This window comes from Leptonotus elevatus, chromosome 5 (genome assembly GCF_054856555.1).
Source record: "Leptonotus elevatus isolate MCC_2025b chromosome 5, RoL_Lele_1.0, whole genome shotgun sequence".
In the NCBI taxonomy this organism is placed as follows: Eukaryota; Metazoa; Chordata; class Actinopteri; order Syngnathiformes; family Syngnathidae; genus Leptonotus; species Leptonotus elevatus.
Genome location: NC_141243.1, coordinates 21,507,003 through 21,522,547, shown reverse-complemented (window position 1 = coordinate 21,522,547; position 15,545 = coordinate 21,507,003). Strand labels below are relative to the sequence as shown.

At 41.2% G+C, this 15,545-nt stretch overlaps 1 protein-coding gene across 4 annotated transcripts in view; it reads right to left on the bottom strand.

The window, feature by feature from the left end:
* The window catches only part of kat6a (K(lysine) acetyltransferase 6A), a 38,853-nt gene that overhangs the window by 22,279 nt on the left and 1,029 nt on the right, over positions 1-15,545 (bottom strand). For 3 of the 4 annotated variants that reach the window (XM_086075809.1, XM_086075807.1, XM_086075810.1), the window contains exon 2: positions 13,719-15,041. In XM_086075809.1, coding sequence (XP_085931935.1) covers positions 13,719-14,396 — 678 coding nt within the window. In that variant the 5' untranslated portion in view covers positions 14,397-15,041. The remainder of the gene's footprint in view (positions 1-13,718; positions 15,042-15,545) is intronic. The other variant, XM_086075808.1, reaches the window with a different exon arrangement.

The window sequence follows — 15,545 nt, the reverse complement described above, 5'->3', positions numbered from 1 at the left end:
TGCCCTACATGGATGAGTGTTGCTGTATGTTTTAAGTAACACTGATGACTGCTCTGATAAATGAGCCTGTCACAATATATCCATTTATAGTTCAATAAAATTATATAGACACATTATTTTTACCCGGACTCGATAAACTGTCATTTACATGCGTGTTTGTTTACATACGTCATCACCATTCAGCTGCTATTGCTTCATTACCTCTCCTGTTAATTTGTTCTCAGATGTGAGACTCAAACACACCCACAACAGTGTCAAAGTAGAGAGAAAGAAGGAATACTCAAAGCAAAAGTTTTCGGATGACTGTAGTTTTAGAATTACAGAAGAAAAAAAAAAGAGCAATGATGATGACATTTCCGAATGAACAATACTGAGCTCTTTATTAAAAAAAAAAATTACAGAAAGTTGAAGGGCATAAAAACAATTATTTCCAAAGCCCAATGCCAGAGTAGGAACATTCTGGATTAAACCCAGATGAATGTGGAGCAGCCCGCTAACATGAACGAACCACTATGCTGCATTTATGAAGAAAGACAACGAGCCTCCAAGTCCATTTAAAACACAAACACCCCACGCACTTTTTTTAAGCTGGTAACAAAAAGCACGGCATGTTGGGCCATCCATTTCCCGACCGTTTGCAATTAACACCACGCAGATGTTGCTCCCTTTATAGCCAAAGAGATTCAGCCATTCAACACTGTTGAGAACCAACATTTCTCAAACAGTCATTCCACTCTTGTACACAGATGAAAGAGGACATCCTGAAGGAGATTCCCATTTTCGTCTGCCGGTACACACATTTTTTTGTTATGTGTTAACTGTTAATATTTGTTTAAGTGTAATTTTAATGAAAAGAGCCTGGCTAATTATTTTTTTAAGTATCCAAGATATTTTACTTAATGTTCTTCATAGGACTGGGGGATGAATCAATCTCAGTATGTATCGCGATAGCTACCTGATCAATATCAATAGAAAATACGCTTAAAATATGTTTAATTTAAAAAAACAAAATCTATAAAAAATTAAAATAAAATAAAAGAGGAACCAAACTCGAATCCCAAACGGCAAGGCATTCTGTGGGATGCAGTCGGAGCCTGAACCTGAATTATGGCGTTAGATTTGTGTCACAATGAAAAGCATGTAAGAGGAAATCCTCAGCACAAAAGCATGTTTTGAGTGATCAAGAACCGATTTGTGAGCAGAATCCACCTAGTGCTCAACTGCTGACCCAAAGAAGGATCTCCTGTACCATCAGTGAAAAAACATGCGTGAACTATGTAAAAAATATAATATTTTTATTTCATCTTTTAATTATAAAGTCACAATTTTATCATGATTATGCCTATATTAAAGTTATATAAAATAACTGACTTGTTTTGCCAGACACCGCTTGTTGCAGACAGTTCTTCTTACAGTAAAATATTTTGCAAGCATAGTACCTTGAGTCACTGTCAATCTTTACATATTTTCTTCTCCCTACTCCCTTTCAGACAAAATCATTTTTAAAATCTTTTTTTTTTTCCTTTAATTTTTTCTGTTCATATTATGAAACTACAGTATGAATTGTTCCAGTTTTCAACTGTAAGTTGTTACGTGAAATAAATGAAATGAAACGTCACATGAAACTACGGTATGTGGATTGAGAAGACAACACATCAGCAAATAGGGTCATGCAACCAAATCCTATGTGGTGCGACCAAACGAAAACGTTGGTAGCACCAGTGCTACTAGTTCAAAAGTTAGTGTAGAGCCCTGTAGACATTTGTAATATAGTAAACGGCTGGTCAGTTTGTGTCAACCCTCATCGACGAATTAATGTCCATCCCACTGGCAATAGGGTGGGGGTGTTAAATCCCTATTTTCCACAAGCCAAAGTTGTGGCGTGCCCCTGCTGCTTAAACAAATCCTATGAGGAAACACCACATTTGTTCATCAGGGTTTTATATTAACATCCGAAGTTCATTGACGCCCAGTACACATTTCTTGTATAAATATGATTAAATCAACACTTGCTTTTGAAATCTTAAATTTTGCGCATCAGGTCCTTCCATAAAGGAAAACGCTTGAAGAAAATATAAAGATCAGAACATTTGAAATGTTAAAAATTCAGTTACATTTTATCATGCAATTTTTTTTTTATAATTTCTTAAAGACTAAAATAATACTGTAAAAAGCAGAGTATGAAATAATCATATTATATCATGACTATGCAGGGCCAATGCCGATTCTGGCAGGGCCACCACATCATGGCTCATGGCAGCTCGAGCCAAAAAGGCAATGAATGCCCTGCGCAATGAGGCTACTTTCACAACGTCTGGAACTTCAGCGCACACACACCATACTGTCCGACACATTAATAGTTGTGCTTCGATTAAAGTGTTTTCAAGATCGAAAGAAGCCCAAATCTAAATCAAGATTAAATTTCAATTAATTGCCCAGCCCAATTTCAGGTTTGATAAAAAATTAAGATGAAAACAGGGTTGATACTTCTAGTGCTGCTTGAACTCCTTTACGTATGTATGTGCTTGCTTGGCTGTAGAGGCTGGGGCAGCAATCAGGTCCTGGCAGGGAGGAGACAGAAGCAGGAGTTTGATTTATTGGGTTAATTTTCTTCAGACTCTTGCACCTTCTTATTGCCTCCACTAACCCCACCTCTACTAAACTAGCCAGCCCAGCACATGCTGAGAGAGAGGCATTGAGAGTGGGTATCAGGAAAGTGGGTTAACAATTAAAGAATAACTGGCGAAAATACTAAGGGGTGGATTAAATGTGCAAGGTAAAAATGCTCAATTTGTAATGTAATTGCAGAGGAAAACAATACAGAATTGTCCAAGCAATGTAAAGCATTATAACTACCCTTTTAAACAAATTGGTGTAATTGTGTTAGCATAACAATTATGAAAGTCTGACAGGAGCCTTTCAATGTCAAGGAAAATAAGTGGGGTGAAGCAAAAGGAACGCAAATTCCGCATGGAGGAAGAGGCGAGAGAGACCCACACCTCAGTCATTCGTGATATGTAACCCTCTCACTGCAGTGCCAAGTGGGCCAACTGTACAGAGGTAAACAAACTGAGCCAGCAACACAGCTTTCCAGACATCTTGTATAGCACCGCACATTGCAGCACAGTTTCAGTTACCAGTTGCCTCTAAATAAATTCCAAGCAGATACAAAAAAAATCAAAATAAAATAAAATAAAGCTAATCCCCTCACAGTGATAAGGAATTTGAAGCATTGAAACACCATCTTCAAATTCCTCCTGGGAACCATTTTGATCTCTGGTCAGCATTTAAAACATCAACATAGCCCTGCTTTTGGAAATTATACAGTACATTACTACAAATCAACAGGCCAGTAGAATCAAGCAACGTGGCTGGCATTTGACTTAGCATGTTTAATATAAGATGTCAGTTCATGTTGGGCATGTGGTCCTTAATCCAATTTCAGCAATATCTAGCGATAAACTGTGACCCTAAGACAAACAGACACACGTCACTATATAATATTATGAGATGTGCAGAGACTTTGGATCATGTCTCGAGCAAAAGTAGGTGTGCCAAATGAAGCCCTGATTCGCCTGTGTCAATTCCAAAAAAATCACGTGACCAATGACAAACGAGACCTTGGTTTGTGCGGATGACGTCACTGGTTCATTCAATTTATCGTTACTTAATGATAACACTCACGACCTTGCGCTGCTTTGCGGGTGTTGTCAGCGTTTGTTGTGAGCTTCAAGTTAGTTAGCAAGTTAGAGAGTCACTCGCGTGCATGAGAAAAGAATACCGGAGTGTAGAAGTACTTGTGTAGGATTAGAACTTGTTTTTTCTCTATTGCGGCCGTTATGTTGTCATTGTATCTTATTCTTCGCTTGCTTGTTTCAAGTCGGTATACACGTGATTCAATCCCCTTAATAGATTTTGACAGTTAATACATATATATTCATAAATATTGTACTTACTAGGGATGCACGGTTAACCGGTACTAATTTGGTATCGGGGTACTGCGTCATTTAAAACTATACTATACTACGTTTTGTATGGTACCGGTACTTGCAGCGCTGCCGCTCGCCAAGTGACCTTATTGATACTCGTGACTTGTCCGAGGAGTTAGCATATAGAAAGCAGTAGCAGCATATCGTCGCGGTGTGGGTCGCTTCCAGTGTGTGTGCGCGTGTGCGTGTGTGTTTGAGTGACAAAACAAGTAGCAGTGTGGTTTGATCCACGTGTTCACAGCAAGAGAAGGAGCCCATGAAGCAGAAATTAGCATATTGCAAATAAAAGTGTAAGTATATATATATATATATATATATATATATATATATATATATATATATATACATATACATATACATATATACACACACACACACACACACAGGAACAAAATTTGGACAAAAATTAAGTCTTTAATGACTTTTAGTTGTTTTTTGATTTGGAAAAGTACCGAACTACATGCTAGTACCGGAACCGATACCAAAATGTTGGTATGGTGACAACACTAGTACTTACAAAGTTATATTTTTTCTTATGCCATATTTGCACTAGACATCTGCTGCTGAAACTTGTGTATATTTTTACTGCTTGGTCTTCTTGACCACTTGATGGCGCCATAGAGCAAATGAAGCATCATGAAGCTTTGAACCATGATCAAACCAATTCGCAGGAAAGCTCCAGTGCTTTGTGAAGCTGCATTTCACCATCACTAGTTTCTGGTTAACTATATTAACCGGCTATATTAACCAGACTTGGGCTTGAAATACCACCTCAATGCTACTGCGAGTACCGCACATCTGTACAAACACAAACAGTCAATTACGACCAGCCATTCACAGAAGCTTTTAGGACAGTGTGCTTCTGCTTAAAACGGAATTTTGTACAGCATGTTGGGTCCTTTCTTGTTATGGGCTACATGGACAATCAGATGGCTGTACTCAGTATACAGGCATCTAATAATAAGCTATTTTTAGTCGGAAACACATGATTTGCCGGATGAAAATGTATTTTCGAACAGCGATTGGATTGTTAGGGGAAAAATGTTGACCTGCCCTGGGGCCAAACTTCGTTGCCAACCTCTGTTTAAGGATCACGTAAACACTTTTGAGTGCTCACCAATAGCTTCTTGAGACTCCACTTCACATTGTCATACTGTCTGTATGTGCAGAGAATACGAGTCGGGGTGTGAATTGCCTACTACTTGGCGATTCCATTCGTATCACGACTCATAGGTCACGATTCGATACCGATTAATATAACATTCTTCCATGCTTAATGTGTGAATCCTAACCCTAAGTAAGACGTTTTGTTGAATATTTCCATAAAAAAATTATGTTTAAAAATTGATTCGGTCGCATATTGAATCGATTCGAGAATTGCGTGCTGTATCGCGATATATTACCAAATTTATTTTTTCTAACACCCCTACAAGAGAGGTGGCCTGGTTTTCTTTTTGTGCAACTGGCTGTTATCCAATGAGAGGACACTATACTGAGACACCAATGAGAGGGGACAATAGAGAGCAAGAAGGGGGACAATAAGAAAAAGCAAAACATAAGAAGAGGAAAACAGTGCTGTTGTCCTTGTCTTGTCTCAAGTCAAGGATCTCATTAAAATGGGGACCCAACCTCAGCAACCCCCATCCTCCACCTTCCCCCACCCACCCCCAAACACACGCCTCTCTCATGGCTGCACCCTGAACACAAGCTCATTGATCACTGTTACAGGACACGATTTGCAACGAGACAACACAAACACCTCAAAATTGTATTTAACTGTTAAGTTGCCAGACAAGTGTTTGGAAGGCTACTGAAGTCAAGGACATTTTGAAGTGTTACCAAAATTGTTGGGTAAAACCTTGACTCTAGAATCTAAGTGTTGAGAAGTTTCACCCGTCCTTATGCCGGGCATCATGCCAGACCTCAACATATGGTGGAAGAGTCTTAAGCGTCCTCAGTTTATTGCACATCAAAGGATAAAGCCTGGGTGTGTGCTTTTTTTTTGGTCTTTCGTGCCACACTTACTCCAAACGAAGTTACGCATGCAGGGCTCCATACTAACTTTTTCTAGGAATACATTGGCCCCTAACCTGAAATTTTAGTGTTACAAGTAGAACATTTTGGGGTGCACCCTGTAAATTGACTAGCTAATAAGCACAGTAGTCACAATTCCATTTGTTTTCACTATATTACTATCAGGGTTTTACATAGAGCCATGTATTCCAGAATGAATCCAGATAAATAAATTGAATACAAATGCTCTATAAACATAAATATATACACCGGGATGAAAAGGCCGAAAAGAATTTGGATTCAAAGGGGTGGAATAGCCCTGTTGCCAATCCAGTAAACACTTCAATCATAATAGCCAGGCTGCATCCGGTCCGCACATGCTCTGTTGTGTCGTGAAGTTGTCATTAATGCATTTTAAAATGGCATCATCTTACCAAGAAGAGCTCGTCTGCAACTGAAGAACTTGTTTTTAAGTACTTGGAACTTATTTTTTATCAAGATGATACTTAGATAAGTGTTAAAAGTATCACAACTACTTGAATGAACTCCATCTTGATAAATCAAAAATGTGATGTTACATTGATCTCCGCGCGTCTCACCCGTGACTGATCTGATTAACGGAGTGGCGCATGCAAACGTCAGATTGGAATGGATCACGTCACATGCAAACAGGTGACCACAGATCTTCATTTGGAATGATTTCAATCGGAATGACAAAAAAGTCTCCACGTAAACCCGGCTACTCAACTCAACTCAATTTATAAAACACTTTAAAACAAGCATTGCTGTATACAAAGTGCTGTACATGCAGTAAAAGATAAGCAAGACAAGAACAAAACAAACATTGTAAGTAAGTATACAAGTAAATACAATTTACATCAAATTAATAACAAGTAGGTAAGTACATAAATAAATATAATAAACATCAGATTTATAACACAAAATACAGCAGATACCACAAAGCACCGAAACAAGTGCTAAGTCTCATGGTGCGCCAAAAGCCGAAGAATACAGATAGGTTTTAAAAGTAGAAGAGAGGGAGATTGCCTAATATTATGTGGAAGGTCATACCAAAGGGAGGGACCGGCAACTGCAAAGACTCGATCCTCTCTAAGCCTCTGCTTTGTCCTTGGTACCCTCCAATTGTGTCTGGTCTGCTGATCTGAGGCACCGGGCAGGTGCGTAGGGCTGCAAGAGCTCAGCGAGGTAAGGTAGTGCAAGACCATTTAAGAGATTTAAAACAAATAAAAGAATCTTATTAATGGACTCTAAACTGCACGGGCGGCCAGTGAAGAGAGGCCATGATAGGGGTTATGTGCTCCCTCTTGCGGGCACCAGTTAGGAGACGGGCAGCAGCATTTTGGACCAGCTGGAGACGCTTGAGGGAGACTGGCTGATTCCAAGATAAAGTGCATTACAATAATCCAGCCGAGATGTAACGAAGGCATGGATTACCGTTCCTAAGTGCTGCTGGGATAGGAGAGTCTTTACCTTAGCCAGCTGCCTAAAATGAAAAAAGATGGATTTGACAACAGCAGCAATTTGCCAGTCCAGTTTAAACTCACTGTCCATCTTAACACCCAAGTTTGAGACTGTTGGCTTAAGATACTGTGCCAAAGGACCCCAAGCAAAAAAAAAAATACAGTACAAATTTACTTGTCGCATATTCTCAAACAGATGAAAAATTTACTTGCACTGTCTCAATTTTTAGGGCCAAAATGACACCATTTAGGGGCAGTGTGGAACCCTGTGCATTGTGTTTCAAGCAAAAATTCGCTGAATAACCCGTTTTAATAGACTTGCTTTCTTTGCTCCCCTCCTTGAGCCTTCACCTTGTCGTGGTGGAGGGGTTTGTGTGTCCCAATGATCATTGGCGCTGAGTGGTCTTGGGGTTTATACCCCTAGCAGGCTCACCCATAGACACCAGGTCCTATGCGAGAGACCAGACAAAACATGGCTCAAAGATCCGTTATGATGATTACAAATATTGGAGAATGTTTTCCCTTGCCCGGAGCAGTGGCGGGTCACGGGAGCGAGCCCCCTCTGGAGTCAGGTCTGGATGTGCAACTCCATGGCGAGTGCCTGATGGGTGGGCCTACACCGAATGGGCTTTAATGCAAAATAAAATGTTTTCCAGTTATTCTGGTAATCGATGGAATAATAGACAGAAAAATCGATTATAACACAGTGATAGCGACAGCCCTTTGCTTTTCCTTAAAAAAATCCAAGCAAACCACTGACACAGCTAAATAATTCCATCATTGCAATAGCCTTACTTCCACAGCTGCGTACCACATTGACTCCATTTGTGGGGTGGAGAGGTTATCCCATATGAAAAGCCTCACAGAAATGCATTTCCAATGCCAAATGTCTTCTCCCCCTTGGCGCAATTTTTTTTTCTCTGTTTCTGGTTCTTCTGTCTGTGAGGTCTGACAGGATCGCCAAGGCAGCCCAGTATAATTATACTTTGCTGCACGTTTGTCACTTAGTGGTTTCTCAAAACTGTCTTTTTCCCCCTTTAATGATAGGAAACAAAATCTTGAGAGTTGCAGCCAAAATCGAGAAATTTGAACCTTTTAGTTTGAGCTTTGGGAGGCACAGATCAACCAAATGACTGATCAATCCACTGTGAAAATAAAATTAAGCCAAATCATAATCCAACATTAAAGTACATGGTAATTTACATGACAAACTACAATAATGGGAATGTTTTTTTCTTTTTTTTTCTTTCACGCACCGGCAACAACGCTGTTAAAACGATCCCCGTTTACACACGATGAAACACTTTTTGTCCAGCTACTTGAAGAAAATGAAAAATTAACTTGCATGTGGCAGTTTTTAGGCTATGCTCAAACTTCAAACTTTTAGTTTGGGACTCTGGTCCAGACCAAAATACCGTGGGAACATTTGGTCCAGTTCCCCCCACACACAGTCAGGCCAAATCAGACCAATTTGATCTGCTATACTGAAACGCCAATCCGATCAATGATGTCATTGATCAGAACTAGGACTTACAACATTATAGCCACAGCGTTTCCCATTAATCGTTTTATCTGAAACAGACCAACACAAATTAATTCAGACTGCCACGAACGGATTTAAGCGCTACCTGTCCAGATGTACCGGTAAGTGAGAGCTAAACAATACCAACGCTTTCCTTTTTGGTACAATACTACAAATACAGTGCTTCAAATGAATGAAGTATCAAGTATCACAATTCCATGCTTTTTTTGTGATTCTTCCAGTCTATATCTCTTTTGCAACCTGCTAATGACACACTCACACTCCAAGTTCAGTAGCCACGTGCCTCCAGAAACATCCAGTTTGAATCTTTTTCATAACTGGTCCAAAAACTTGGGGTTGGGGGGAGATCCAGCCAGGTAGCGGTAATCAGCGCTCGCATGCCACACAGAGCACATCTCGAACAATGGTTCCGTTCCGGCAATGCCTCGGGGCAAAATAATATTAGTTGACCATTTTTTGTGGTCGACTGTTTTTCCCCATTGCCCTAGCCTGCAACAAATGAAAGGAAGCTTACTGCAAGTAATAGACAATAGGTGGAGGTCGCTGTCAAGGTTTGTACCAGACATACGGCTTCGGTCCGTGTTGTATTCTAAACAATCATTCTTGTATTTTTCTTTTTTTTTCATTGACTTTGCAGCATAGGGCAGTGGTCCCCTACCACTTGGCCGCGGCGAGCCGCACAGTTGAAAGAATGAAAAACTTACTATACTTCCGCTTAATTGATTAGCCGAGGCTTAAAAATATTTTATTTTGAAAAGTGGCCAGATTCTCTCTGTTTACGACGAACTCTTGACACATGTCAAGATGCTAATTATCTCAGTCGCGTAGCGCTGATGCTAATCAGCAAAATGAGTAAAAAACAGACATATTTGGAATGTTTCTTTGCAACGGAGAAAAGGCCCAGTGATGAGACAACACAGGAGCCTACGACCAAGAAGAAAAAGAAAGATGCATGCACTTACAGCTACAGGTGATTCCCACACATGATGGGCTCTGCGCCTGCGGCAAGCGGCTCTTAATTTAGCGTTATGGTGAGTAAATTACTCATGGACTTTATATTTGTTCAGTGGTGCCTTGTTATGTTGGCGGTGCAAACATCTCATGCCCTCCTTAAATCTATCTATCTCTTAGATACCCCCATTTTTTGTGTTGCTCATATCATTCATAAGCATTACTATAGTGACCTCACGACACCATATTAAAGCGTTGTTGTTACCCTTGTTATGGCGTTTGTGCTGCTAGTACAGGTACATAGTGGATTTGCATTTGTTGTTGTAGCCTTTTATTAATCAGCTGCCGAGCATCTCATAATTTTTTGTTCATTTCATTGAGTGCTCTATACAAAATATGTATTTTATGACAAAATGGGAAAGAGAAATCATAGAAGATTGCAGTTAGTTTCTTATAATTTAAACAAAATGGCATATTGGGATTTATAGGGGACCAAAGAGGAAGTTATTTTATTCATCTTCATTCATTAAGTAATTTCCTAACCGCTTTGATATTAAGTAATTGTTTTAAAGTAACTTTTCCTCCATGTGTACAGAGCCAGTAGTGCATGTGTATTGTTCAAACATGGTACACAAATTACTTGGTGGCATTTTTGCAGCTCTGTATTAATTGGGTTGTTGAACAATGTATGTGAAGCCTTTCAAAAACAAAAGGAAAACTACTACCAAGAACTACTACTATTAAATTACTACAAATTACAAAAGCTACTGTTTTATTTATGTAAGTGAATCTGTTTTGCAATGTTTGTGTTTAAGGCTCTAAATTCAATGAAAACAAACAGCCAAAAAGCGTGTTTTATGTTAACCAATTTCATATTGTGCAAAACTATAACAGTGTCCCTAAATCATTCCTGGCATGATGGGAGTAGGGAAAAAACACCGTCACAAGTTTCTCCTGGGAAAGACAATCTACTCCAATGCATATTCAACAGAAAAACAGCAACAATTAATTTGATGAAGGTATTTTCTTGGCACCCAACATTCCTGTGTTTCAAATCCAACCCAGAAAATTGTTCCACCTTATTGGCAAACGCACTAACTACTCTCTTGTGACTAATATCATTGTGTAGCTGGCAAGTGTATGGAAGAGGAAAAAAATGGCAGGCAGCATTTAAGGCATATAATCGATGTCTGAGGGGTGATGTGCATTCACTCTCAGATGGCAAATAATGTCATAACCTTGAGCAAGCAGGTGTAATGTGTGCATGGCATCAAAAAGACAGATTGGGGGAGGGGGGGTTTAATCCAATAAGTGGAATTGATTATGCAAGGTAAGTATATCAATTAGTGTTCATAATAAACAATGTATCCCCATGTAGCTTTTTTCGCCGACAACAACCAGAAGCAAGCAAAAGCTGCAGAGCGAATGGACTAGTCAATCCAGTTACATGGTCAGTGACACAATTTGGAGGGAAGTCACTGCATGTGTGTGTGCAAGTGGCTTTTTCACACGTCCTCGCCGTGACACTGCACGTCGACATCGAGAACTCTGGTTCACCCCACTCCAGCTGTTGGAAAGAGGGCAATCGCAGGGCAGGGAGATCGCTCTTGACTATTATGACGGGATGAACATCATGCACGCCACTATGTAATCACACAGCCCCCCGCACAAAGGCTCCACGTCAAAGCCCATCCCACCTAATGGCCAAAGCTTCATACTGCTAACGGGTGCTCAGAGAGGCAATGAGGTTTAGAGTCTATATATCCATGACCCCTGGTTGACTTCGATCACTGTTCACCTCCCCCTTCGTGACCTGGCAATGGCACCCTATTAGGATGGGGGGAGTGAGGTGGCGGGGAAAGAGAGACGGGTATAGGATCTCGTTGAATGGTGCACTCTGACACAAACATCGGAGAATTGAGTACGCAGATCTCACAAATGGGGTCAGAGCTGATGCTTAGCCATTTGTTTAGATTTTTTTTTTCCCTTCCCCGACTCAGCCTCTCGCTCCTCTCCTCTTCTCTTCTCCTTGAGAAATCATAACTGGAGGCGATCATGCGAGGCTATGTGGCAATGATGCGCCACAGGAAGACTATGAAAACTGGAGGGCGATCACACAGTGGCCTGTGGCTGTAGCACAGACTGCTTTAAAAGCACATTCGGCTCATGTTGCCTAACATAACGCATGCAAACAAATCTAACAGAATACAGCCACGGGAAAATTTTTGACCACCCTTGTTTCTTCAGTTTATTGTTCATTTAAATGCCTAAACTGTGCTTTTAGGCTTTCCATGTTTTGTATCAGTTACTCACTTGATACACTTAAAACATTAAAATCATAATGAACAAGAAATTTAAGAAAACTTGGCGGTCTCTTCTCTTAATTTTTTCTATGGCTGTATAAATCACGGATAGTCACATGCTTAGTATCAATAACTGGGCAACTTTATAACAAGACCAATAGGAAGAACAAAGAAACTGAAAAAGCCAGACAAGATAATAGAATCACCAATTCCTGCCAACATTTACTTTTTTCCCCCAATATACAATGTCTAATAATGATCACAGAGTATACCATCTACAAGCCAACTTGTGAATAAACAAGTAAAAAAAAAATCACGAAAAGAGCTTGATTTAGTAGGTGGTTTGTTTAAAATGCGGTCAGTGGGGCAGCAAGGTAATCAGTAGCTGAGTCAGAGAAGACAAGGCTGATCTCTGGTCGTCTTAAGAGGTGCACCATTCACAGCTAAGCAGGTCAGTGTAGTATACAGACCCCAAATGAGTGCATCCTACTCTCTTGGCTAATCCTTCTTTGCGCCTGCATGCAGCCTTCATGGAGGCTGCAAAGGCATGTACACACCCACAAAGAGCACAGATAAAGACGTGAGCCAGTCAAAACAGTAGCGTGGAGAAGTCCTCCGTAATCTGCTGTCGGAACTGGTTAACAGGTGACAGGCCACAAAGATAGTTGGGAAAAAAAAGAGTGAAAACTCCGCCAAAGTTTGTTTAAGGGCAAACATTACAATGTTCTCATAGATTGTATTTCATAGTCAGGACATTTGTGTGTAGACGTCGCTGGCCCTTCCAAGCAGAGGTTAGTAACCGGCTGCTCTCTCGTCTCTCTGATCAGGTTACAAAAGTGGGTGTGTTCCCGCTCTCCTCTGTCGCCTGCATGTCTGCCTCTCCCGCGCTCTACAGCTCATTCCGCCTCTCTTGCTTTCTTCTCACTCCATGTCTCTGCCACTCTCTCTCTCTTTCAGAGGTTTGTGGTTTGCATCATCCAGCCTCATATGGCACCACTATGCAGTCCGACATTCTCTTTTTGCTCGACTGTTTTTCTCCCATTCTCTTTCCTCCAACTGTGTCCAGACAGAGAACAGAGCTGCAGACGGTCCAAACTGGCTGGGAGCCATGTGACTTCCTCCTCCTGTTGACCTCTGCTAACAACTAACCCACCAGACGTCTAACAAAGTAGCATCACACTTCAATCGTCCACATGGACAAAAGCATCAAAATGACAAACCACATGCTTATTTAACTGGAATTCACTTTGTTTCAGATCATATAGTAAGAGGCAGCGACAAATGCCATGTAACACAAGTTCAGTGCTAACCATAAGTACAAATGCATGTTTCTCTTTTTTTACCCTCCACAGTGCTGACGAGTAAATAAAAAATGAATGTCCCGGTGTTTATGTTTGTCAGTGTGTGCTTCATGTATACACAACAGTTGCATTCTTACCTTGTCCTTCTCATGAGGCAGCAGGCGGACAGGGGGCAGAGATTCCAGGGATACCGTCCCAGTGCCGTCATTGTGAGAGCTGCTGCGACTGATGAACTGAAAAAGTGGACCCTGTTTTGCCACACGTCCGTGGGCCACCGCCCTTTTGAGGGCCACCCTTAGCTGCTGGTGGAAGATGCCAGGCCCCATGGAACCGCTGCCCGACAGGTAGGCTGCCACATCAGCCTGGCACTTGAGAAAGCGCTCAATGTTTTTCAAGCAAGAGCCACCTGGCTCGTGGAGACCCTCCAGTGCCCGCTTGATCAACTTGTTCCAGTCAAGTCCAGGTCTCTTCCCCAAATAGCTTTGGAAGCTAGCACCACTGCTGCCACTGCTGCCGCTGCCACCGCTGCTGCCACCTCCTCCAGAGCTGCCACTCCCTTTGGGCTTGGGAAGAGCCAAGCGCCCTGGGTTGTCAGGATCCTTGTAAGAGTTGAGACCTTTGTTTGTAATCTTGAGGATGGTCCCATCTTTCACGCTAAGTTCTAACTGTTCCAGAATAGTCTTGCGGTCCAGACCATGGGACATAGAGACAGCATTGCAAATGCGCTCCTCAGAAGGTCGCTGCTTCTGTTTCTTGACCTTCTTGATGGCCTCTAGGATCCACTGGGTGTATGTGGGGTTGGCCAGTTTCACCATGACTGCGGTCTCTCAGGGCGCGGTGGCCCTGGGGCCTTCCCCAATCACCAAACAAAAAATGTGAACTACAGGCTAAAGACAGACACCTGGCCTGCGCCGAAGCGCCGCCGCCTCCTCCGCTTACTATCCCTTGTCCTGGGGCCGCACCGTGACTCCCTCTGAAGCAGAGTATGAACAACACGGTAGTAAGCAGCTGACCATAGCACAAACCACAAAACCAAGATCTCCACCCAGTAAAACCAGGTCCACACACCTCAGTCACAGGGAAGAGGCTGGTATTAATGTAGGAGTTTTCTTCAACATGAATTGCTAAAAAAATAAAATAAAATAAAAAGAACGATGTGTAGACAACAAACCAGTCTGTTTACAGTCACTGGTAAAGTCAGCAAATTCTCAATCTAAGTTGCAAAAAATGGCCTTGCTCTCCAAGACATGAGTTTCGTGGTCGAGTGACAAAAGTCTGTATGGGTGTTTGTGAAGTATTCTACTTCTTTAAATTTCCCTGCCTCCACGGTCCCTTGCTTATCGCTTATCCTTTTTCCTTTCACTGTGTTTTTCAACTCCAGCAGTGTGGGCTTCTCAACACCAGGACGGAGTAGACGGGGCTGATCACCATCATGTCTATTGGACTTCAGCAGCACCACCCTGCAAGAAGTAAAAAAAGACAAAACCTGCAGTTAAAATACATTTACATTAGTTCAGGTGACATACAGGCAACCGAAAGAAGGGGCGAAAATTATACCAACAGTGGCACACCATTAACTACTATGTACAGTATATAAACAAAAGTCCTGTTTGCACTGCTTACAATGAGTTTTGACTAACATGGCCAAACCCAGATATGTTTCAAAACACTCAACACTTCCCATCATATTTTCAAAAACATTCCCATATTTAACACTACCAACATATGCAGTAAGATGTAATAACCACCAAATATATACATGCCATTTTAGCTTGTGGAAGCAGTGATTAAAAAGTCAAATAAAGTATTTATAAATTGTATAGTATAAAGTTGACCATGTGCTTATGTTTTTGGGAACGTAAATACAATGCAGTCAAAATACACACACTGTTAGCAAACATTAGCCGAGAGGCAGCTAAGCTATTTTTTAAATAAACTAAAATCACCGCTCAATCAGTTGCCCC